The sequence below is a fragment of the Stenella coeruleoalba genome, assembly GCF_951394435.1.
Source record: "Stenella coeruleoalba genome assembly, chromosome: 1".
Classification (NCBI taxonomy): domain Eukaryota; kingdom Metazoa; phylum Chordata; class Mammalia; order Artiodactyla; family Delphinidae; genus Stenella; species Stenella coeruleoalba.
Genome location: NC_137169.1, coordinates 42,902,861 through 42,929,124, shown reverse-complemented (window position 1 = coordinate 42,929,124; position 26,264 = coordinate 42,902,861). Strand labels below are relative to the sequence as shown.

General features: G+C 34.7%; 1 protein-coding gene across 5 annotated transcripts in view; it reads left to right on the top strand.

Moving 5' to 3' along the window:
- NRDC (nardilysin convertase) overlaps positions 1-26,264 on the top strand; it is a 91,348-nt gene that overhangs the window by 4,723 nt on the left and 60,361 nt on the right. For 2 of the 5 annotated variants that reach the window (XM_079901687.1, XM_079901684.1), the window contains exons 2-6: positions 17,766-18,084; positions 20,517-20,650; positions 21,559-21,628; positions 21,789-21,870; positions 22,713-22,866. In XM_079901687.1, coding sequence (XP_079757813.1) covers positions 17,766-18,084; positions 20,517-20,650; positions 21,559-21,628; positions 21,789-21,870; positions 22,713-22,866 — 759 coding nt within the window. Of the gene's footprint in view, positions 1-16,294; positions 16,836-17,765; positions 18,085-20,516; positions 20,651-21,558; positions 21,629-21,788; positions 21,871-22,712; positions 22,867-26,264 lie in introns of those variants that run through there. The other 3 variants (XM_079901688.1, XM_079901685.1, XM_079901686.1) reach the window with 3 other exon arrangements.

Here is a 26,264-nt window from a genome sequence, read left to right as displayed (position 1 = left end):
GTGCTGATGTATATGGTACTATTCTTTCTCTAATTGATGTGTTCCTCTCTTCACTTTTTTTTTCTTTCCTCTTATTAAGTTAATTTAACAAATGTTTGCTAGGCTAAAAACCTATGAATCTGGAGTTCAACTCTGTTTTGCTCACTTACAGCATGTCATAGTTCTCAAATAGTATTTGTAGAATGTCTAAATGCATGAGTGCCCATATGCCAGGCATTTTCATGGAACTCTTGGGGATATTCTGCTAGGAACTTTTTAGATCAAATTTGTATCCTGGCCAGTTTTAAAAAATAATTACTTGATTTTTGAGAGAAAACAAGTATGAATAGGCAGGTTACAGAGAAAAAAATATAAATTATACAAATAATAATATGAATGGTGATATTGTAGTATATTTAATTCATATAGAAGCTTGTGGTAGTTGGCACATAATAAGCATTCAAATGTTAGCTGTTATTGTTTTAATATGTTCACAATTAAATGATATTTGCAGCACTGTAATAGCAAAAAGTTGGCAACAACTTTATTGTCCATTGGTTGGCTAAAGATTATTATTATACCATTCTACAATGAAAATAATATGTAACTGTAAGACTAGATAGAGGGGCTTCCCTGGTAGTGCAGTGGTTAAGAATCTGCCTGCCAGTGTAGGGGACACGGGTTCGAACCCTGGTCTGGGAAGATCCCACATGCCGTGGAGCAACTAAGCCCATGTGCCACAACTACTGAGCCTGTGCTCTAGAGCCCGTGAGGCACAACTACTGAGCCCACATGCCACAACTACTGAAGCCCACACACCTAGAGCCTGTGCTCCGCAGCAAGAGAAGCCACCTTAATGAGAGGCCTGCACACCGCAATGAAGGGTAGCCCCCGTTCGCTGCTACTAAAAAGAAAGCCTGCGCGCAGCAACAAAGACCCAATGCAGCCAAAAATAAATAAATAAGTAAATAAATAAATTTATTAAAAAAATAAAGTGTTTAAAATAGATAGATGGTTTTATATATCGATATGGAGAGGTGTCCTATTTACTATTGAATGAAAAAAGCCAGTTGCAAACCACAATATATTGTATAATTCCATTTTTATAAAGAAAACCCAGAAAACAACACCTCCCATTATATGTTTACCTAAAATGTAATTTACTGTGTTTAGATATGTAGAGAAATGATTAGAAGTGATATTAAGTAAGCTTGTTTCTCTAGAGAAGAGGAGAGATTTGACTTGAGTTGTTTACTTTTTAGTAATTAAAAAAGATTGATCAATAAACAAAAGTATTATTTGGTCCTTGTAGGAAATTTAGGTAACAAGAAAAAATTTAAATTCCCTATAATCATTCCACCTGGCATTAACCACTGGTTAACGTTTATTCCTTTTTGCTATGCAGTTGTAATTTATAATTTTGAAATGGTATAATACTATCTTTAACAATGTTGTGAACATTTTCTTATTAAGTGTTTTTCAATATATTTTGTCCACTTAGAAGTCCATGGTGTAGATATACGATAATTTAATCATTAGCATTTTATAGGATGTTTAGATTATCAAATTTTTCTTTACCTTAGAAGCCTGTTTATTCTCAACTGAATCCTTTGGGTGTAGACCCAATCATAATGGGTTTGGTAGATATGTAGGGTAACCTCTGGTGATCTGGTCTGTTTCTAGGATATTCTTTACTTGGGAGAACTGGCAGATAAGAAGATGGTTTGTTCTGGGACTTTCACTCTGACATAGGTCTTATTTTCATACTGGTTCCTAGAATGAAGTCAGTCATTAAGCCTGTCCAAGTCATAGGAAACTGAGTATATTATAGTCCTTTTCTAGTGTGTGTGTGTGTGTGTGTGTGTGTGTGTATTATTTTTTCTTTTTTTGTGGTGGAGATGGTGGGCTTAGTTACATGGACCAGAATTAAACTGTTTGCAGAAAGGTTGGAAGTAGATTGTAGTTTGGAAAGTTCACTTGGTCCTCTGAAGACAGAGAATTTATATTTCTATTACCACCAACAACAATGGTCTTTGTTCTCCTAATAATAACTGGTATTTGTTGAGTGCTTACTAGGTATTAAGTGCTATTCTGTGGAGTTTACATAGATTATCTCATTTAATCTTTACAGTAATCCTATTAGATAGTGCTCTTATTACATGATAGCCTAAATGCTATTCTATGAAAATACATTACTGAGCAGGTACTGAGCACTAACTGGAGTATAAATGAATTGTGTTCTCTCATTTGGTTCCTTCTAAGCAAAATTCTTAACCACAGCAGGTAAGGTCTAAGTCCCTCCATTTTTTGATTCTTAACTTTCCAGCTTCACATTCTGTTATGCGGTTTTGTGCTACTTTTCTTGGCACATGCTGTACTCTGGTCAAACGTTACCTCCTCTGTGAACCCTTTACTTCTCTTCTTTCAATCTTCCCCTCCTATATGTGAGCTATTTACACTCTTGTGTGCCCCTGTAGCAAAGTTTGTCAAGCTATTTCATCTTTTTGTAAGTACTGGTTTGTTTTTCCCCTCTATTATGCTGAAATTTTTGTAGAGAGGGATTTTGTTTCTTTGAATCTTTGTATGCCTTCTTTTCTGTTATTAATAAATCAACTGTCTATACACCTAACACCCTCAACTGTCTATACACCTAACACCCATCTTTCCACTTGTGCAATAGATCCCATCCCCTCTTTATTGATCCCAGCCACTAATTATTTCACCGGTTGTTCCCCTTCCATCCTGCATCATCAATTTCCCCTTTTTACTGGATCATTCCCATGAACATACTAATATGCTATAATTGTTCCCATTTGCTGGGGAAAAGCATTTCTTTGCTCAGATCCCTTTGGAACTATGCCCTTCCAGCTACTCAAATTTCTCTATTTCCTTGATAGCAAAGCTTGTTAGAAGAGTTGTCTGTATTCAAAATTTGCAGTTCATCTACTCCCATTATTTCTTGAACTCAGAGTGGGCTTTTGCCACTTTGCTTTACCAAAATAGCTATTTTCAAGATCACCAATAACTTACAATTGGTCAGTTCTCAAGTTCTTATCTTACTTGACCTTTCAGTATCTTATGACACAGTTGAATGTTCTTTCCTTCTGGAAATGCTTTTTTTCAGTTCCAGGTCAACACTGTTCTTAGTTCTCTTTCTGCCTCATTTGCAAGGTTTCTCCTTATCTCCTTTCTCCTTATCTCTAAATTTTGGAGCGCCTGGGCTCAGTTCTTGGACTTCTCTTACCTGTCTGCTTTTGCTCCCTGTGTTGTGGCTTTAAATAGCACCCTGTATTGAATAACAATTTTACTTAGGTTCCCCACCCCTATGCTCTTTCTTACTGTTTTATTTTTCTTCATAGCACTTGTTTACTATTTGATATACTATATATTTACTTGTTCATGAGAGCAAGGACTTTGTTTTGTTCATCCCTATATCTCTAGTGCCTAGAATGGTGCCTTTCTTATAGTCTTGCTTCCATCTCTGACCCCTTCATCCTTTTCTTCTCTGGCCTGATGGATATATAAGGATATGTTTTGCAGTCTTCCTTTTTAAAAATCATTTTATTTCTTGTTTTTATTTCAGATTAAAATATTTTTTTAAGGAATAAAACCATATAGATACACTTGAAGCTCTTTGGATATTGCCCCCTCCTTTTGCATTCCCTATCCTCTTTTTCCAGTCTTAACCATTATTTGAATTTTATATATATATACCATTCCTATGTATATTTTTATATTTTTTATTAAATTTGCATTTATCTATAAACAGTATACATTATTGCTTTCACATGTTTTAAGACATATAAATAGAAATTATATCACATTAGATGTCTCATAACCTTTTTTTTTTTGGTTTAACATTGCTTTTGAGGTTTGTTCATGCTGATAAGTGTAATACTAGTTATTTGTGTTACATGCTGTTTAATATCTTGTGTGAACATAACATTATTTATTTGTTTTCCTACCACTGGTCATTTAGATTATTCCCAATTTTCTGTTGTATTTTGTTTTCTGATTATGCCACAATTTATCTTTTCTCGATTGTTGTATATTTAGGTTATTTCCAGTGCTTCAGTGAACATTTTCTTTTTTTTTTTTTTGCGGTACGTGGACCTCTCACTGTTGTGGCCTCTCCCGTTGCGGAGCACAGGCTCCGGATGCGCAGGCTCAGCAGCCATGGCTCACGGGCCCAGCCGCTCCGCGGCATGTGGGATCTTCCCAGACCGGGGCACGAACCCGTGTCCCCTGCATCGGCAAGCGGACTCTCAACCACTGTGCCACCAGGGAAGCCCTAGTGTACATTTTTATACATGACCCCTTGAGTACACGTTTTAGACTTTATTTATATACCTATAAGTGAAATGACTAATTTTTAACCTTACTATAGATGTTGCCAAAGTACTCTTCTAATTAGTTGTACTACTTACATTTGTTCCAGAGTTCCTGCTTCTATATATTATTACCAATTCCTGATACTGTTAGATTTTTAAAAAAATTATTGAGAACTTGATCTGTGGGAAATATTTTTCTCTTAAAAATTTTTTTATTTGCGATTTCCCATATTACTAATAAAATCAAACATTATTTCATGTTTCCTGGCCATTTGGATTCTCCTTTTATGAACTGCCCATTTTTCTGTTGGGTTGTTTTTTTTCCCCCTCTTTTAAATTGACTTGTAAGAATTCTTTACATATTTTAAATAATCCATTTTTGATTATGTGAGTTGCAAATATATTCTCTAAGTCTATATATAGCTTATCATTACCCTTTGTTTATAAAGTCTTAAAATTTAATCAGATTTATTCATCTTTTTATTTATGGTTTGTGCTTTTTCATCTTATTTCCTTCTAGAGGTTTTATTGTTTTGCTTTTTACACTTGTGTAACGATCTAATTTTATTATTGTTCTTTAAAAATATGGGCAGCCAGTTGTCCAAGCACACCTTTTGAAAAGTCTATATCCCAGAGGTCACCACATTTTTTCTGTAAAGGGCTAGATAATAAATATTTTAGACTTTGTCAGTCAAGAGGGAAAATTAAGGATATTATGTAGGTACCTATATAACAAGAAAGAAAACAAATTTCTGCAAATTAAAAAAAAAAATTTTTTTTTCTTGGCCATGCTGTGCAGCTTGCGGGATCTTAGTTCCCTGACCAGGGATTGAACTCAGGCCACCACAGTGAAAGTGTTGAGCCCTAACCAGTGGACCACCAGGGAATTCCCTCTGCAAATTTTTAATAAAATTTTTATTAAGTTCAAAATACAATAGTAGTACTTTATTTAGTAATACAGGTCTACTAGTGAGAAGAGGTGGAATTCTTTTTGGGAGGGATAGCATTTTGCTTTTGGTGGGGTTCAAAGTTAATGTTCCCTGTCTTTAAAGTTGATTGCAAATGTGTCATCTGTTAATACTGATTTGTAATGAGAGTTTACATATTTCATCTTTGAAAATGTGTTTTCACACAGACAGGTACTACCAAATACTGATATTAGTCTATGAGCATTTGATTTTATTTGAACATATTCATTGCTTGGAAGGCATTTATAGAATTCTATTAGTTTCTTCTCTGATATTTTTGCCATTTAGTTTCTTCTCTGATATTTTTGCCATTACATTGTAGATTAATCATTTCTGATTGAAAATTAGGTGGAAGCTCCTCAACTGCACAGTTAAAAGGACTTTGAAATAAGGAAATTTCCTTTGTGATTGCACCACCATCTGAAAAACACTGCTGGAACCGTAGTTTGCTTGGAAAACGTATCTGTGGCAAATTTGTGTGGGAATGGAGATAGGGCTTCTTGTTTTAACTTTTAACAGCACAGGAAAAGTATAAAGCCGCTTGCCATTGCTTGTAATTCAGATAACATTAGTTGTTTTTGAAACATAAGTTTTGCGTATAGGCACTGTTTGGTAATTTTGGGTTGAAATCATTAAGAAACATGAAGTCCACAGCAAAAGCTAACTTCCAAAGCCATCTGGTATTTGACAGTGGCTGAAGGCTGTTCTTCAAAAAAGTTTAAGTTTTTACTCTGAGCTCAAAACATTGCAATAAAAGGTTCCTATTGCTAAGCCATCAAACTGCTTACTCTAGAGTAAAGGAAATTAAAAATATTCAGTTTCTGGGAATTTCCTGGCAGTCCAGTGGTTAGGACTTGTGCTTTCACTGCCGCGGTTCTGGGTTCGATCCCTGGTCGGGAACTAAGATTCTGAAAGCTGTGCGGAGCAGCCAAAAAAAAAAAAAATTCAGCTATTTCTTTTTTTTTTTTTTAAATAAATTTATTTATTTATTTTTGGCTGCGTTGAGTCTTCTTTGCTGCGTGTGGGCTTTCTCTGGTTGTGGCGAGTGGGGGTCACTCTTTGTCGAGGTGCACAGGCTTCTCATTGCGGTGGCTTCTCTTGTCGCAGAGCACGGGCTCTCGGTGCGTGGGCTCAGTAGTTGCGACACACCGGCTCTAGAACACAGGCTCAGTAGTTGTGGCACATGGGCTTAACTGCCCCATGGCATGTGGGATCTTCCTGGACCAGGGCTCAGAACTCGTGTCCCCTGCATTGGCAGGCAGATTCTTAACCACTGCGCCACCATGGAAGTCCCTCAGCTTCTATTTCTGACAAAAATTAACAGAACTAATGATTATAAAGTCTACAAGAGCAAATGACTACTAAAGATAGGAATTTATTTATTTATTAAAATTTTTTTTTTAAGATGAGAATTTATTAACAAAATCCACATTGAAAGTGTGACATTTGAATTCAACTTTCCCCTTTCCTTATTTGGACATGATAGATATGTGCTGTTGTTTCAAAGAAAAAGTTACAGTACATGTGACACTTGAAATGCTGTTCAGTTATAAATTCATTGCTGCGGTTTTTAGGTTGTCGAGCAGCAGTGAAAATGCTGCGTGTGCTCTCTCACAGCTACTCCATTCTGCCATTGTGACTCAAAAGCAGCCATAGACAATAAGTAAATGAATGAGTGTGGCTGTGTTCCAATAAAACTTTGTTTATGGACACTGAAATTTGAATTTCAGATAATTTCATGTATCATGAAATATTAATCTTTTGTTGGATTTTTTTCCAACCACTTAAAAAAGTAAAAACCATTCTTAGTTTGAAAGCTGTAAGCCATAGTTTGGTAATTCCTGGTATATTTTTTTTCCTATATTGCCAACTCTGTCATATGTTAAGTTTTCATATATGAATGAATCTTTTTTCAGGGATCTTTATCATGTTTTATTTTGTAAATTTCTTTTTCATTATGTCATGGCCTAAAAATTCATATTTTATTTGCAGGGAGGGTTTGTCAACTAATTTTCGTGTCTGTGGACTAAAAAGTTTGATTTCTTGCTGTTTCCATTTATTTTACTTGATATAAATCTTTAATCTGGTTGATTTTGTTGCTAAAATTAGTAACTTATTAATTTTTCATTAATAGGTCTTTACTGAAAATGATATTTAGATGTAACATCCCACTTCCTGTTCTAAAATACATCCCAATTTTTTTTGATAAACCAGTATCAATATTTATAGCTCAAAATATTGTTCATACTGAAACATGTAGTCTACTATGATTACATCTTCTTTCTTGAGTAACTTTGTTGTCTCTAGTATTAAAAATTGCCTTATTTTTAAAGACAGCTTTATTTAGATATAATTCACATACCATACAATTCACCCATTTAAAGTGTGCAACTCCTTAGTTTTTAGTATATTTACAGAGTTGTGCATTCATTACCACAATTTTAGAACATTTTCATTACCTCAGAAAGAAACCCCACACCCCTTACTTGTCAGCCCTCCCCAGTGGTCCAACCTGTACAAGCCCTAGGCAAATGATAATCTATTTTCTGTCTCTCTAATCCCTGTCTGTCTCTCTAGATCTACTTTCTAGAAGTCTCTCTACTTTCTGTGCCTCTGTCCTGGACATTTCATATAAGTGGAATCATATAATATGTCATCTTTTGTGATTGACTACTTTCACTTAATGTTTTCAAGGTTCATCCATATTGTAGCATGTACCAGTACTTCATTTCTTTTATTGCTGACTAATCCATGGTATGGATATATTTTATTTATCCATTCAGTAGTTGATGGATACTTTTTGGCTATTATGAATAATGCTGCTATGAACATTTATGTATAAGTTTTGCATGGATGTATGTTTTCATTTATTTCAAGTATATAATAAATAGGAATAGAATTGCTGACTCATATGGAAACCATTTAACCATTTGAGGATCTTTCAGACTTTTCCAAAGTGATTGTACCATTTTACTTTCCTTCCAGCAGTGTGTGAGAGTTCCAATTTGTCTACATCCTCACCAACATTTGCTAGTATCTGTCTTTTTGATAATAGCCATCCTAGAGGGTATAAAGTGGTATCTCATTGTCATTTGCATTTCCCTGATGGCTGATGATGTTAAACATCTTGTCATGTGTTTACTAGTCATCTGTCATCTTCTTATACTTTGTGTATCTTCTTTGGACAAGTGTCTGTTTAAATCCTTTGTCCAACTTTACTTTTTTTAATTGAGTAGTAATAATTCTTTATATATTCTAGATATAGGTCTTCTTAGATAAATGATTTGCAAAAATTTTCTCTTGATGGTGTCCTTTGAAGCACAAAAGTTCTAAATTTTTATGATTATTTTTATTGTTGCTCGTGCATCATATCTAAGATGCCTTATTACTATTATTTTTGTTTAGTGCTCTTTGTGATCTAACATGAATTCTACCCTAGTTCTCTGCCAGAGCTTTAAAACTCCTCTCACTATGGTCAAACACATCAATAAATCCATCAATTCAACTGTTTTCTTGTATCTTCATTCCTCAATCAGTTTAGAATATAAATTCTTCAGTCCCAGGAAATTTTTCTTGAATTTTTCCCCTCTGTTTTCTTTTGAAGCTATTATATAATATAGGAACACTGTTTCAATGAGAGGGACTTTACTATGGTAACACTGTTAGCCTCTTTCTCTACCTCTTCTTCCCCTTCACAGGAGTGGCTTATTTGATTAGTGAGTGCAGTAGAATGACCTTGGGCATGCTCACTCCAACCTTTTCATCTCTCTTTTCATTCCAGCCTGCAGACAGCCAGTATTTTGGCATATTCTTAGCCAGTGCAGTAGACTGAGTGCACGACTAGCTCTGCCTTTTGGGGGAAATATTTCAGTTCTCGTGGATAACTTCAATTCAGAGAGCGTTAGCAAGCCATTTCCAAACCGCTCTTGAGCTGTGTTCTCCAACCTAGCTTTATATCAAGGATAAAGCTGACATTTTGCTCTCAATTTTTCTGTTCCCTCCCTTTTTCTCGTCTGATTCTGAAATCAAGTGGGGAAGAGACGTGCTTTTTTAAAATTGTGGTAAACTGCACATAACAGAATTTACCATTTTAACCATTTTTAAGTGTACTGTTCAGTGGCATTAAGTATATTCACATTGCTGTGCAACCATCACTATCATCCATCTCTAGAACTTTTTCATCTTAAAATGAAACTCTGCACCCATGAAATAATAACTCCCCATTTCCTCCTCCTCCCAGTCCCTGGCAGCTGCCATTCTACTATCTATTTGTGAATTTGACTATTCTAGGTACCTCATGTAAGTTGAATTATACCATGTTTGTCCTTATGTATCTGCTTTATTTCATTTAGCATAATATCTTCAAAATTCATCCATGTTGTGGCATATGTTAGAATTTCCGTCTTTTTTAAGACTGAATAATATTCCCCTGTATGTATATATCACATTTTGTTTATTCATCTGTTGATAGACTTTTGAGGTGTTTCCTCCTTTTAGCTATTGTGAATAATGCTGCTGTGAACACTGGCTTACAAATACTCTTCTAGTCCCTGCTTTAAACTCATTTGGGTATATACCAGGAAGTGGACTTGTTCAATCATTTGAGTCCTCCTAATGTATTAGCGTTGCTGTGTAATAGTCCACCTCAAAATTTAAGCAGCGCAAAGCAACAATGATTTATTATTTTTTTACAATTCTATGGGATGACCAGGCAATTTTTTTTTTCTTCTTACCTGGGCTCATTTTTGTGGCTATATTCATTTTGTGGGTTGGTTGGAGCTAGAGGGTCTAAGATGGCTTCAATCACATGTCTAAGGCCTTGGTGGGGACAGCTAGAAGGTAGGCCTTCTCTCTGCACATAATATATCCTCATTCATAGTTTAGCTTAAACTTCTTGACATGGCAGCTGAGTCCCCAGAGAGTGAAGGCAGAAGCTGCAGGGCATCTTGAGGCCTAGGCTCTAGGACTTCACGACAAATTATAGGGCAAAGTTTACAAAGCTAGCCCAGATTCAAGGGGTGGGGAGAAATAGACTCCAACCCTTGGGAAGATTGACCAGGTCACTGTGGGGGCCATTATTAAAATGATCAATTACACCTAATAACCTAACAACTGATCCATAGATGAGGAACCTTGAGAAATAGGGAAGGACTGCCATTAGGGAACAAAAAGGCCTTCTGGTGAGTCTTAAATGGGGTAGCTTGCTGTTATGTTTTAACAAGCAGAGAAGCATGTGGATTTTTTTGATCTTGGTTATTTGCAAGAACTATATTGTACCATGCAGTAAGTTTTTGTTTCTTTTTCTTCTCCTTTTTAAAAATTTTACCTTTGGCTGCTGTGCGCAGGCTTTCTCTAGTTGCGGCAAGCAGGGGCTACTCTTCCTTGTGGTGCGCGGGCTTCTCACTGCGGTGGCTTCTCTTATTGTGGAGCATGGGCTCTAGGCGCACGGGCTTCAGTACTTGTGGCTCGTGGCCTCTAGAGCGCAGGCTCAGTAGTTGTGGCGCACGGGCTTAGTTGCTCTGGGACACGTGGGATCTTCCCGGACCAGGGATTGAACCCATGTCCCCTGCATTGGCAGGTGGATTCTTAACCACTGTACCACCAGGAAAGTCCCCATCTTTTTCTTCTTTTTTTAAACAAGTTGTATGGTTAGCTTTAAACTAATGCAGCTTGGGTGAGAAGGCTTTAGCTGACTCAGGCAGGCCATATCAGCTTTACTATGTGGACTGTTTTAACTTGAGATTTGCAACTGGCCTAGAATTATAGGCAAAACTGAACAGGGATTTAATTTTTAATGGTTTGGTGAGCATAACAATGAATGCTTTTATGGACTTCTTAAACCAGGTCTGCAGCTTTAAACTGCAAAGATGTCTAAAGTTTCAAATGTACTATACAGTAGTTAATGACTAAGGCTCTAGCCTTAAATTGTTAATTCCAGGTCTAGAAAGAGAGTACTAAATCTTTTTAGGTTAAAAGACGGTACTTTGTAATTATGTAACTTGTCACTACCCGTCCCCTGCCCCCCACTATATGGTCTCAAGTATTTTTGGATTTAAATACATGAGCTCTTAACTGTGGTAATTTTAGTGACTGGAAGTGGCTTCACAAAAGGTTGGTTCATTTAATTAAGGAACAAATAAAAATGAGTGGGTGGATACTTTATTATAAAGAAAATAATGCCACATTCTTGATTCTTGGGCTTGGTTTGAAAAATATACTTCAGTCTTTTTTTTTTTTTTTTTTTTTTGTCCATGCCATTGCAGTCTGTGGGATCTTAGTTCCCCAACTTGGGCCTGGCAGTGAAAGCACCGAGTCTTAACCACTGAACTGCCAGGGAATTCCCTACTTCAGTCTTTATAGTCAGTACAGGAGCAGTGTGAGGATGAAACCAAATAAAGGTAGACAAGTTGAATAAGCTAGAGGGAGAGAGGTTTTCTTAGACATCTTAGAAGAGCCCTACCCCTCCAAAAATTTACACACACACACACACACACACACACACACACACAAATAATTGAGACTACATGGTTTGGGGGGAGGTAATGACGAGTTATATAATTACAAAGTTAGCCCCCCAAGTACCCTTTTTTGACCTATAATGATTTAGCATAGTCTAGGTCTAAAAATAGCAATTTAAGATAGAACCTGAGTCGCTAATGGTTTTCTCTCTGTATATGGAAATGAGGTCTTGAAGGCTATATAGTATACTGTGGTATGGCTATGAGATAATGTATTTGCATATTTTTCTATATATGGACATTTGGATGATTTCCAATTTTTCTCTACCACTAATGTTGCTGCAGTGAACATTGTTGACATATCTTTGTGCATGTGTGTGAACATTTCTATAAGATATATAGAAATGAAATCACTGGGTTGAAACGTATGCAGAGTTTACATTTTTAAGAAAATAGGTATGGCCATATTCTCCTACAAAAATACTGTACCCACTGAGATTCATAAGCAAGTGTGTGAGAATACCCTGTCCCCTTGTCAGTATTGGATAGCAATACAAATTTAGCTAATTTGCTGGATGAAAAATATTTTGTTGTTTTCAGTTGATTATCTTTGATTTCTGCTAAGGTTCAGCATCATTTCATTTATTAGACATCTTGTATTTCTTCTTGAAATGTTTGTATATATTTTTAAACCTATTTTTATTAGTTTTTGGTTTTTGCTCTTATTGATTTGAAGGGACTCATGTATATTGTTATTCTTTTCTCTCAATATGTACTTTTCTCTTTGATTTAATTTATGATGTTTTGTTTTAGAAAAGTTTTAAATTAGAATATAGTGAAATCTTTCCTCCCCCCCCCCACCCTTTATAGCTTCTGGATTTTGTATCTTGTTTAGCATAAATTTTCTTCATGCCAATATTATAGCAATATTTTCTCATAAATACTTTTAAGACTTTTTTTTCTTTTAGCTCTGTAAGCTATGTGAATTTATATGTGTTAGGTGTAAGATAGAGATGGCTATTTTATCTCCCTAAATGAATTATCTATTGTTTCAACATCATTTATTGAATTATAATAAAGTATTGCAACAATATTATAAACATTTTTCTGTTTCTAGAACCTGTTTTCTTAAATTGATCTGTAGGTGTTCCTGTTCCAGTATACTCTTTAATTTTAATTGCTTTAAAATATTTATTTTTATAATTGGTAAGGCAGTTCCCTCTCATGTTTTCCCTTTTCAAAATGTTCTTGGCATTTTTGGGTTTTTTTTTGGTCCATATGAATTTTAGAATCAGTATGCCAAGTTACACACACACACACACACACACACACACACACACACACACACACTTACTGGGATTTTAAAATTGGAATTGCCTTGAATTTATAGATTAATTTGGGGGAAGAATTTATATCTTTGTAATATTGAAGTTCCCATTGCAATGACATGGTATGACTAGTTACGTCTGTTATTTTCTCCTGTAAAATTTTCTAGTTTTCCTCATGTTGGATGAGGAACAGAATGGCTTCTGGTGCCATGCTACTTGGGTTCAATCCCTGCTAAGCTTGGGCAAATAAAAATCCTTTATTTTGTGTGTGTGTGTGTGTGTGTGTGTGCGCGCGCTTTAGTTTCCTCATCCATAAAATGGGAATAATAACTCATTAGGGTTATTATGAAGATTAAATGGGTTAAGACATATAAGTTAATACACTTAAAATATGAGGTGTTATTATTAGATATATATTTATAGTTTCTTTTGCTTTTGTGAATAGGATCTTTTATTTAAATCTCATTTTAATTGGTTACTTTTGGTATATAGGAAATTCATGATTTTCGTTCATGGTTCTTGATTTGGATGCTTTGCTGAACTCTTCATACTATACTAATATATATATATTTTAAATTCTCTTGCATTCTCTTGGTAATCGTATATTTTTGCAATGAATTGTTTTAGCTTTCAGTATCTTTGCTGTATAAATCTATTTTGTTTATTTATATTGTGGATCTATTTTCATTTGCTAGGACTTCTAATACAGTGCTGAATAGAAGTGATGATGAAGAGCATTTTGTCCATAATTATCTTTAAATGGATTTGATGATTTTGTAGAAGTTAACTCTCTGTAAAGCTAAGGGGTGTGTGTGTGTGTGTGTTCTTAATTTGTTATGGAGTGGGTTTTGGATTTTCATTAAATTATTTTTATTATACAAATAAGTGATTGTATTTTTATTACAAAAGATTGAAAAATATGTAGAAATTATAGAGTAAAGCATGAAAGTTCTCGTATCTTGCTCTACTTTTATTCCTCTCTCCAGATGTATATATTATTGTTACATTTGGTTTGTATCCTTTTAGTTCTTTTGCTATACCTTTATGTATATTTAGTGTGTATATGTGTACACATAATTTTATTTATTTTATAAAACTACTTGATATTTTGTTTCATTTAGCAGATATTAAGTATCTATCACGTATCAGGTCCCCTTTAGGCATTAACATTCTTTTGTTCATTCAACAAATATTTCTTAAATGTTTCCTAAGTGCCAGGCAATGTCTTAGGTGCTGGGAATATAGCTATGAAGAAAAAGAAAAGTCCTGCCCTCAGAGCTAACTTTCTAAAGGTGCAGACAGAAAAGTTTTTAAAAACCCCAAAAAACTAAAAAACAAAAACAAGTGATGATAAATAGTGTGAAAAAAGTTAAAACAGGATAAAAGAGGATAGGGATGGACTGGGGTGCAATATTAGATAGTGCGTCAGAGAAAGCGTGTTTGAAAAGGGGACATTTTAGCAAAGACTTGAAAGAGATGGAGCAGATGTTCAAGAAAGAACAATAACGTTTTGGTCAGAGCAAAGAGAATGAGGGAAGAGTAGGAAAGAAGTTTGGAGAAGTGGTGGGGCGCCAGATTATGTGGAGCTTTCTAGGCCCTGGTAAGGATTTTGGATTTTATTCCAAGTATGATGGGAAGCCATTGATGGATTTTGAAAAGAGAAATGGCCTTGTATTAGTTTGTTAGGGCTGCCATAACAGAATACCAAAGTGACTTAAACTACAGAAATTAATTTTCTTACAATTCTGGAGGTTAGAAGTCCAAGATAAAGCTGTCAGTAGGTTTGGTTTCTTCTGAGGCCTCTCCCTTTGGCTTGCAGTTGACGGTCTTCTTGCTGTCTCCCCATCTGCTCTTTGATCTGTGTGTGGGCATGTCCAGTATCTGTGTGTCCAGATTTCCTCCTCTTAATCAGGACACCAGTCAGATTAGACTAGGGCCCACCCTAATGGCCTCATTTTAACTTAATCACATCTTTAAAGACCTTATTTCTAAATACAGTCACATTCTGAGGTTAAGACTTTTTACATAAGACTTTTGGAGGAACACAAGTTAGCCCATAATACACCTGATCTGCTTTCTTCAGGCTGCTAAGGATAGACTTGAGGTATGTGTGTGGGGTGGGAGTGGGTAGTGTAGGCTTTTTTTCAGACTTTCTTGGGAAGAACTAATACCTTGTCATGTTCTCTTTTCTATTTTCTCCATTAATCTGATTAAATTCACATGTTTTCTAATAATTTCTAAAAACTTCTGGTCTGCGTAATGGCATCCTTTTCTTTCTTTTATTGAAGTATAGTTGATTTACATTAATGTGTAAGTTTCAGGTATACAGCAAAGTGATTCAGTTATACATGTATAAATATAATATATTTTCAGATTCTTTTTCATTACTATAAGATATTGAATATAGTTCCCTTTGCTATACATAAATCCTTGTTGTTTATCTATTTTATATATAGTGGTGTGTATCTTTTAATCCCATACTACTAACTTATTTCTCCCCGCCCTCCCTTTCCTCTTTGGTAACCATAAGTTTGTTTTTTACGTCTGTGAGTCTGTTTCTGTTTTGTAAATAAATTCATTTGTATTAGATTCCACATATAAGTGATATAATATTTGTCTTTCTCTCCCTGACTTACTTCACTCAGTATGGTAATCTCTGGGTCCATCCATGTTGCTGCAGATGGCAGTATTTCATTCTTTTTTTATGGCTAAGTAATATTTCACTGTGTGTGTGTGTGTATGTGTGCATGTGTGTGTAACATCTTCTTTATCCATTCATCTGTTGATGGACACTTAGGTTGCTTCCATGTCTTGGCTATTATAAATAGCACTGCTGTGAACATTGGTGTGCATGTATCTTTTCAAATGAGAGTTTTCATTTTTTCTGGATATATGCCCAGGAGTAGGATTGCTGGATCATATGGTAACTCTGTTTTTAGTTTTTTTAAGGAACCTTCATACTATTTTCCATAGTGGCTGCACCAATTTACATTCCCACCAACAGTGTAGGAGGGTTCCTTTTTCTCCACACCCTCTCTAGCATTTATTATTTGTAGACTTTTTGATGATGGCCATTCTGACTGGTGTGAGATGGTACCTCATTGTAGTTTTGATTTGTATTTCTCTAATAATTAGTGATATTGAGCATCTTTTCATGTATCTGTTGGCCACCTGTACGTTTTCTTTGGAGAAATGTCTATTTAGGTCTTCTGACCATTTTTTGATTGAGTTGTTTGTTTTTTTGATATTGAGTTATATGAGCTGTTTGTACATTTTGGAAATTAACCCCTTGTTGGTTGTATCATTTGCAGCTATTTTCTTCCATGCTGTAGGTTGTCTTTTCGTCTTGTTTATGGTTTCCTATGCTAACATTTTCAAAGTCTGTTGTGATTTTGTTCTCAAACAAAGCCAAAACAAAAAATAACCATAACTTTTTTTTTTTTTTTTGCGGTACTTGGGCCTCTCACTTCTGTGGCCTCTCCCGTTGCGGAGCATAGGCTCCGGACGCGCAGGCTCAGCGGCCATGGCTCACGGGCCTAGCCACTCCGCGGCATGTGGGATCTTCCCGGACGGGGGCGCAGCAGGCGGACTCTCAACCACTGCGCCACCAGGGAAGCCCGCTGTTTTTTAAATGTGAATTTTGATATGGGAAGGAGATAAATCCATGTTTTTTGTCTTCCATCTTGACTCATAGGCTCCTTTTCTTGTTGCATGTTATTTTTTATAGTTTCTGCTAGAAAACTTTTTTTTTTCCCCATCTTCAATGCTCAGGTTAAGTGTACCTTATCTCAGAAGCCTTCCCTGACTGCTTCCTTCTTTCTAACAACCTGTGTTTACCTCTGTCATTCTGTATTGTACTGGCTTTATTGTATTGTACTAGTGAGTGCCTGAGGATGAATAATGTGATTTTATTCTCTTTACCCTTAATGTATCTTATACACTTCAGGCTGCTAAGTAAATGTTTATTGACTAACACACTGAACAATGAGTATAAATGCGAGAAGTTTGTCATAGGTACTCAGTCATCAAACTGGCACAACAGTTTTACTAATTAGGATAGTCATGCTTACAGCGGTGCTACTAGTCTGTGGGATTTACTTTTCTTAGAGATGTAGCCATTTTCTTAGTTCATAAAAGCATCTTTGGAGACTGGTATAAAATATCAAACACATTGTACCAAAAGGAATCAACAGAGTTTAAATATAATGAGATTTTGATTCAATATTTAAGCTGATATGACTGCTCTGTATATTGAGTGATATGTCTCTTTTAGGGTAGGTCTTCTGGTATGGTAGAATGTTTATTAAATACTTATAAGCTAAAAAAAATAGTAAGGGAGGCTGGGTGGTGGGTTTGTTGTCTATGTTTAACTTCTAAAATTTAGTTTTTGAATAGGTAAATATATTTTCATAGTTCAAAATTAAAAATACAAACAGGGTAGATTCCCTGTATTTAGAAAATACAAACAGGGAAGCATCTCTCTTATCCTTTCCCTGTAGATACTTGGAAACTGATAAGCTTTTGAGGTTCTCCTCACAATCAACCAGTTTTCATTAGTTTAAAAATAGTGTGTGTGTGTGTGTGTGTGTGTACTTGGATTTTTAAAATAATTCTGGTAAGCTGATCACTTGCATTGGTGTACTATAATGAATGGCTGACTCAAATGTTTAGTGATTTTTTTTTTTCTTTTTTTTTTTTTAGATACATCAAATTACGAAATGGCTTGCAGGCACTTTTGATTTCAGACCTAAGTAATGTGGAAGGTAAAATGGGTGATGCAACAGATGATGAAGAGGAAGAAGAAGAGGAGGAAGAAGAAGAAGAAGATGATGACGACGACGACGATGATGATGAAGATTCTGGAGCGGAAATAGAAGATGATGATGAAGAGGGTTTTGATGATGAAGATGAGTTTGATGATGATGATGAACATGATGATGATGATCTTGATACTGAGGATAATGAATTGGAAGAATTAGAAGAGAGGGCAGAAGCTAGAAAGAAAACCACCGAAAAACAGGTGTGAATCATGTCTGTTATATCTTTTTCTAATTTGGGAATTCTTTGGGATAAGTTCCAAAGTTATGTTTATCTCTTAATGGCCAAAAGGAAATATATATCTTTTGATCTTAGTAAAGGTATATTTATTCTGTATAAAGATTACATTTAAAAAAATGTTTTGCTCTAATTTTAAAAGTGACAAATGCTTATTATAGAAGCTAATGGAAAATAAAGAAAAACAAAAATATAAAAGTTGCCCATAACCATAACTCTCAGAGGTAATCACTGGTAGTATTTGACTGCGTTATATGTTTTAAAAACAAATGTCTGGAGGTGAGGATCCGCATAATTCTTAGCCTGGGATAGAGGAATAAGAGAGAGTATCATCCTTGGAGAGACTGGAAAAAGCATAATAAAAGAACAAGGCTAGTGTAGAGTCCTCACCTGGGCCTAGGGTTCTAAGAGTCCTCATATGGGTAATTTCTGTCTTGGTAATTGAATCTGATTTATCTCTTTTTATGAGGAAGCACCAGAGGTCTGAATAAATAATAAGTAAATTGGAAGAAATGAAATAGAAATGGGGAGTTGAGCTTAGTTAGTGAAACATATAATGACAATAGGTGAATAGATAAGTAGGGCTTGATAGAGATAATTTTCCTCTCTGGATATTTTTTTAAGAATGTTTCCATTTTGCAGTAGGAAATACCTATATTGGAGGATAATATTCTGGAGCTATTATAGTGGAATTGATCAGCAAATGTTTGTTAAAGCTAGTATCTTGAATATTGATAATGCATTCAACATGGTACAGTCCTCAAAGAATGAATTAAAGTTCAGATTATTAACACTAAAATCTAAAGGTCATATGTATAATACTATAAAGTCAGCTCTCAAAGTGTGAAGATGTGAGATTTAAGTAGCAGATATGGCCTAAATAAATTCTTTGATAGATAACTCTTCCTGGAAAAAAAAATTTTTTTTTTAAAGAAGATTGTGGCAATTCTTTCACTGAGGTGTTGGAGGGATTGAGTCATGTTTAAAGAAGCTATTTGCCCTTGCTATTCAGATTGTGAGTGATGCCTGTTTTGGGAGAGCAAGATAGGTCAAGTGGTTTTAGCTTGGAAAGCTTTAGGGATGAAAACCAAAACACTGGGGGAAAAAAAAATATATATATATGCTACTTGATAGTTTATACTAAAGTCTTTGTAAGTAAATTGGGAATTAATAAATTCACTTTTAATTTAAAATAGATCTAGTAATTCCAAATAGAGGAATAATAGAAGGGAAGAAATGATAAAAGTCAGAAATGGAAAGAACATTGACAGTCAGGAAACCTGAATTCTAATTCTGAGTCTGTCACTATCTTTCTGAATGATCTTAGGCCTTTTCATTTTCTCATTTTTTTCTCATTTCTAAAACAAGAGAATTAGGTTACATAAATTTTAAAGTCCATTTTAGCTCCAAAACTTACTGTGTTATAACTTCATAACTGAATATTCCTTGTCTGTAAGTTTCTTTCTATATGTCTGTCTATTTGTAGCTTTTCCTGTGTTTTGGACTTCTGTATACCTTCTATCAACTGATGAGCAAAACTCTAGGATTAAATTAAGAATTGTTTTGACAGCCAATTTTATTGTCAAGATATAATAAAATATCTTAGATTTATACAGAAATTGTGAACCTCTTTGACAAATGAATATGTGCATCCAGTATTTTGGGTACCCCTTTTTATCTTGCTTAAGTGCATCAAACTCCAAATGTTACCTCGTCTAGAAGCAGTAAGGTCACATTCTAGAGATCATTTAAAAAATGGCTTAGATGCTGCCTTTCTTTTCTGAGAACTTGGTATGATATATTCCCTCATAAGATATTGATAGCTAATTCTCTGGATATTAGAAAGGAATGGAGGAACCTAATGCAATTTGAAGAAGAGATCGAATTGTTTAGATTCAGATGCAGTGGGTACACGAGTGAAAGGCTTTCCTTTGATCCCATGATCTGGGAAAATGATTTATATTCATTGAATGAATAAATGCCTACAAAAGGGAAATAACGTAGATAGTCTAGGTAAGAGGTGGCTTAAGAGTAGTATAGGGTTTGCAGCGGTTTTATGATTTTTTTGTTTGAAAAATGTGAAATGTGTTCAAGATAAATATGTGAATTTATAAGGGTAGTGGGAAGAAAAAATTTTGAGGTTTTTGGAGAACTTTTACCTAATTAGCAAGTTAACTACTCTTTTGAGTTATCATTTTTATCCCCTCTATTTTCTTCTCTCAAAAGGAAATTGTTCTTAATCTGAAAGCTTTGATAAATTAACAAGATTGGAATTTAAATATGATATATGCTGAATTATGATTTGTTTAGGCCTTTCTTAAGTCAATTCTCAAGTATGAATTTTTCAAGTATGAATTTCTTGGGTAGATAATTCTCAAGTATGAATTTCTTTTCTAGCAATTGCAGAGCCTGTTTTTGCTGTTGTCAAAGCTGACTGATAGACTGTGGTTTAAGTCAACTTATACAAAAATGTCTTCAACCCTGCTGGTCGAGACAAGAAAACTTTATGGGGTAGTTGGAGCTGAAAGCAGGTTAGGCATCTATTAAACATCACAGAACAGGTTAGACTGTGCCTTAAAGAAGTGGATATTCCCTCATGTTGTAACTGAGTTTATGTGCCTAAGGCTTAAGTATGGGATTTATGGTATCAAGTGAGACTATTTGGTTCTTCCAAAAACGTACTTTTTTTTTTTTTTCTCCTCTGACACATGGTTAGACTTTATACCAGGTGTATGCTATTTTTTAAAAGCCCTCTAAGAGGATAACCATTTATCAAAACAGTCTTGTGTCATCGAATCTGTTAGCCCTTTAAAATTGACATTTGTAAAATTTGGGAAAGTTAATAATTCAACTTTCTATCCTCAAGGATTCAAATTGACTATTTTTCTCTCCCCTTTTGTATCTTTTAACTTATAATGATATAATGGTATGCCCTGATCATTTTAAATGCAGAATTTGGTATGCCTCCTGACCATCTATTTTGTTGGAAACTGATTTTCCCAAGGTATTGGGAGAATATCAACCAATAAGTATTTTATATATCTTCAATAAGAAGTGAAGAACTAAAAAGCCTCTTTAAAGTTTAGTTCTGTAGTTTTTTAATAGTTAAAGATTTTCTTTCTTAACCATTTATTTATTTTCTTTGTTAGATGTTTTCCTGACTTGTTATTTTATGCCCTGTTTTAATAAAAACAAGATTTTCTGAGTAACATATTGAGAAGTTTCCATCTAGTAACTGAGTTACTGAACACAGAGAGCCTTTAATTGCTTAGAGATCTTTAGACAGAATCTACTCAGGTATATTACTTCTGCAGATTTCTGAAATCTGATAAATCAGGAAACAAACTTGGTCCAGAACTTTGAAATGCTGGCACAATACTTGGGTGGGCTGGCCAGTCCCCCTTCGCTTTTTTCTGTCTGTTTCTGCTTTTTTCCTTAGGTCTGCACCTCTTCAGCATTTGGCAGGATGGCAAGAGGAGGAGCAGCAGGGTGAAACTGACACAGTTCTGGTGAGTTTCACTTTGCTGCTCCTCCTGATTCTCAGGGAAAGAATTTTGTTACTTTCTATTGGAAAAAGTCCATCTCCAAGTGAATCTTTAAAATGAGATGATAATATTATTCCTTTAGGATTGACTCACTGTTTATTTGTATGTGTTCTACTTACTCCAGTCTGCAGCGGCTCTTTGTGTTGGAGTTGGGAGTTTTGCTGATCCAGATGACCTGCCAGGGCTGGCACACTTTTTGGAGCACAGTAAGATCTTTGTAAAATATCATTCCCGGGTGTGTTTTTCCCTCTAAATTTGAATGAAATGATTTCAAAGATAAGTAACTGGTTTGGTAGAATTATAATTTGTTTGATAGAGAAAAACTAAGAAAAAATGTTAGTGGATATCATAGGGGAAGACTTAATTTTAATCTCCTTGAGTGCACTTATTTTGAAGATTAGAGTGAAACCACTTAGAAAACTATTTTAAAATGTAGGTTTTATTATTCAGGTACAGGAAGCCCAACAAATCAGGAGAAAATTGCTAACCTCTAGGAATTTAGTCTGTAGCCTTGGGAGGGGCAGTCTCTTCCAGGGCTGGCAAGGCCTCAAGATGTCAAAGCATCAGAAATAAAATAAAAAGGCATGATTAATATCAAAATAAAACAGAAAATCTTCAGTTTAATTATGAATGTACCCAAGTAAAACCTTTGTGAATGCTATACAGTTATGATACTTAAATTACTCATTTTTTTGTGTTCTGGTTTTCTAAGCTATTCAATAGTTGAGGGTAAACTTCTCATGAGATTTTACAGTAGAAATTAATCTGTTTATATGTCTGTGTTTACATTTTAACCTTTTCACAAATAAATTATGTATTTCTTTCATTAAAAATAAAATGTTTAGGCTTTGAGAATAAAAGTAATATATGAACGTTATAGAAAATTACAAAAACAGAAGTGTAATGAAGAAAGTATTATCCAGACGTAACCATTGTTCATGACATATTTTCTTCTTTTTTTTTTTCTGCATATGAGAAATTTCATCCTTGTTAATAAAAACATTGTCTGTATCTTTGTGTTCTGTGACTTTGTGTTCTTTCCACTTAGTGGTATTCATGGGTAGTTTGAAATATCCAGATGAGAATGGGTTTGACGCCTTCCTGAAGAAACATGGGGGTAGTGATAATGCTTCAACGGATTGTGAACGTACAGTCTTTCAGTTTGATGTCCAGAGGAAGTACTTCAAAGAAGCCCTGGATAGGTAATTAACTCAAAATGTATTTTTATTTTGATTATCTAATGCCACCTTACAATTGGAAATATTGGGCATTATTCTATGGTATTTCTTTTCTAGCAGTGTTCTAATTCTGTAGAATTGTCACAATACTTTATTTGGAGAAAAGAGCAAATTATAAATACGCCTTGGCTCTTGTTTTGTAATCCTTAGTCTTTGTTTTAAAGATTAAACTGAAGCCCTTTAAACACCTTTTGAGTTTTGTACATAACATAGTCTCTATTGACTCATTATTGCAATTGTTATTTTCTAATTTAGTAGAAAATATGGAAAAACAGAGAAGCAAAAAGAGATAAGATTGCTCCCAATTTCATAATCTAGAGTTAACCGTGATTGATATTTTGGAATATAGCTATCTATACTCATATATGGGATCAGCTTGTTCATATCTTTTCATATTTTTAAACAAGGTATATCACTTTTACATATAATTTTATAATTTATAAAGCATGATTTTAAGTGATTGTTTATGATTCATATTATATAGAAGTACCATAATCTGTTCAGCCAGTCACATATTATTGGACAGTTGAATTGTTTCCAGTTTTCTAGTATTGTAATGCTATGATGAATATCCTAATCTTTGTGTACATCCTTAATTATTTCTTTTAGTTAAGTTCTAAGGAGTGAAATTTCTATTTTCATGAATATTTTTAAAGCTTTTTTTAGAAGAACTTTTGATACTCACTGCAAAATTGTCTTCTAGAAAGTTTATGTCAGGGCATTAGTAGAGCTTTGCTATCACAAGGTTGTAAACCAAAGCCTACGCTGGAAAAAAAGGAGTCACTTTATACCAAAATCTAGATAAATATAAGATTGAAATATAAAAAAAAGAAATCTCAAGTTTGACCAGTATAATGTAAGCCCTGAGGGCAGAAATTTTGGACTATTTTTTGTTGATATATCTCCAGCATCAAGAATTTGGCAGATACTTGATATTTCTTGAATGAATTAACACAGTTTTTCTTTAATAGAAAAAAATGCCATAAAATCAAAACAGAAATGGCAAAAAAAAAATCTCAAAACATGACAAAGGTCCAGTTTTCTTAAATTGTCTCATCCCTTAAGAGATTAATTTGACCCTGAGAAAACTTTTAGGTAAATTCCTGTAAGTTGAAAGCATATACCATTATTTTCAATGAAATAAATATTTTATGTGTTCTTCTTCTCTTTTTCTTTTTCTTTTTTTTTTTTTTTTTTTGCGGTACGCGGACCTCTCACTGTTGTGGCCTCTCCCGTTGCGGAGCACAGGCTCCAGACGCGCAGGCTCAGCGGCCATGGCTCACGGGCCCAGCCTCTCCATGGCATGTGGGATCTTCCCGGACCGGGGCATGAACCCTTGTCCCCTGCATCGGCAGGCGGACTCTCAACCACTGCGCCACCAGGGAAGCCCCTTTATGTGTTCTTGAACCCCCAAATTAACAACTTTTTTTCCTAAAACAATGCCAAAATTCCATTAAAATTGATACAATTACTTTGATGACAATATTTATAATAGGATACAACTTAGTGGTTTTTCTTCATTAATCTAAAATATGGCTGTCTACTTACATTCAGTGAACTAGTTTATAGCTCTTTTTTAATCATATACTTAAGGACATGCCTATAGCACATATATTTGATCTCAGTGTTTCTCTAATTAAACATGTAATTCCCAAATAACAAACGAAAGAATAGAGACAAAAGAAATTAACAAAGGCAATGCAAATGATGCCCAAATTTATCTTTTCTTTAAACTTAGAAAATTAGGAATACTCTGGGACTTTCCTGGCCGTCCAGTGGTTAAGACTCCACGCTTCCATTTCAGGGGGTGCAGGTTCAATCCCTGGTTGGGGAACTAAGATCCCACATGCCGCACGGCCAAAAAGAAAAAAAAAAAGCCATGAGAAAATTAGGAATACTTTTACGATGACTGCATGTTTGCTCTTGTTTCAAAGTTTTCAGCTTCCAAGTTTCACAACATCAAAACAGGTCTTTATGTGTGAAGAAAGCTTAAGCAGTAGACAAGTTGAATTCTCATGACTTTATATTTGGTTATATCCAGATATAAAGAAGGAAAAAATCCACTTCATTGGAAAAAAGAATAGGCAAGGGATATGTTGAATAAATTCTGACCACCTCAGAGATGATGCAACTTGGTATAAAGTCTAGTTAAAGAACTTGTTTCATTTCTTCTTAAGAAATTCTATGTATTTGAAATCTAAGGACTACTTCAGGAAATCAAAAGATATTTACACATTTATTATAGATTATTTCTACTTAAAAGAAAAAGAACCTATCAGAATTAATAAGAAGAATGCTACTGCTTAATAGGAGAAATAAATAAGAATATCAAACCATGAATTCATGCCATAAATGGTAGATAGTGGTAGAGCATTAAGCATTGCCTATACTATAATAAATATGAAAATATTACACTTCTACAGTTAGTAAGGCATAAAAAGTCTTTGGATCATTTTCAAAGGACTCTTATATAGCGTGGATTAAGTGCCAGTATTTTTTAATAAGTCACTAAAATCCAATTCCTTCACAGGTCACATTGTTTATCAGTATCTTGAATCATTTAAATAAAAAGTTGAGGAGATGACTGAATTTTTACTCTAGTAAGTAAATGAGAATGGAAGCTGCTTTTGCCCTGGTGGCATTTGCTAATTTCAGTAAATTTGAACTTTGGTTTATCAGTATTTCAGGGCAAGAGCAAGAATTATCAAAGCCCAGGATGTTCATATGGTGGGATGTCTAACAGGATGCCCTTCTCATGATAAACTGGGACTCCAGAAGGCATCACCCTCAGGTTGAAGAAATGGATTAGCCATCCTGAGGAATTACAGCCTGCTTTCAAAATGCCTGAGTTGTCTAGCAAACCTTAAGCCTTGATTGTGATTTAACATGGTCCAGAGCTGGTAGTGTTCTCTGATGCCCAAGAGAAGCAAACACAAATCCTCTCAAAAGGAAAATACCTTTATTTTATGCTTTACATTACTCCTATAAACAGTTTTTCAAGTAGAGTGACCAGCATTCAGTCACACATAAGCCGGCACACAACAAAACAAGACAACATGAATGAGAACAGAAAACAGAAAAAGACTTTTAATGCCTTAGAAATCTTAGAGATTGGAATGTACGATTACAAAAACGATTCAATTTTAAAGAAATAAGGGAAAGTTTGAATACAGTTGCAAGGCATAGGAAACTATAAAATGTGACCTATGGGATTTGAAATATAAAAAAAAGAAAGAGCATTTTGAACTGAGACATGATAATTGAAATTGAAACCCAATGGACAAGTTTAAGAAAAGAGTAGCTATAGATGAAGATAGAATTTGTGAATTGGAAGATAGACCAAAAGAAATCCCTAATACAGT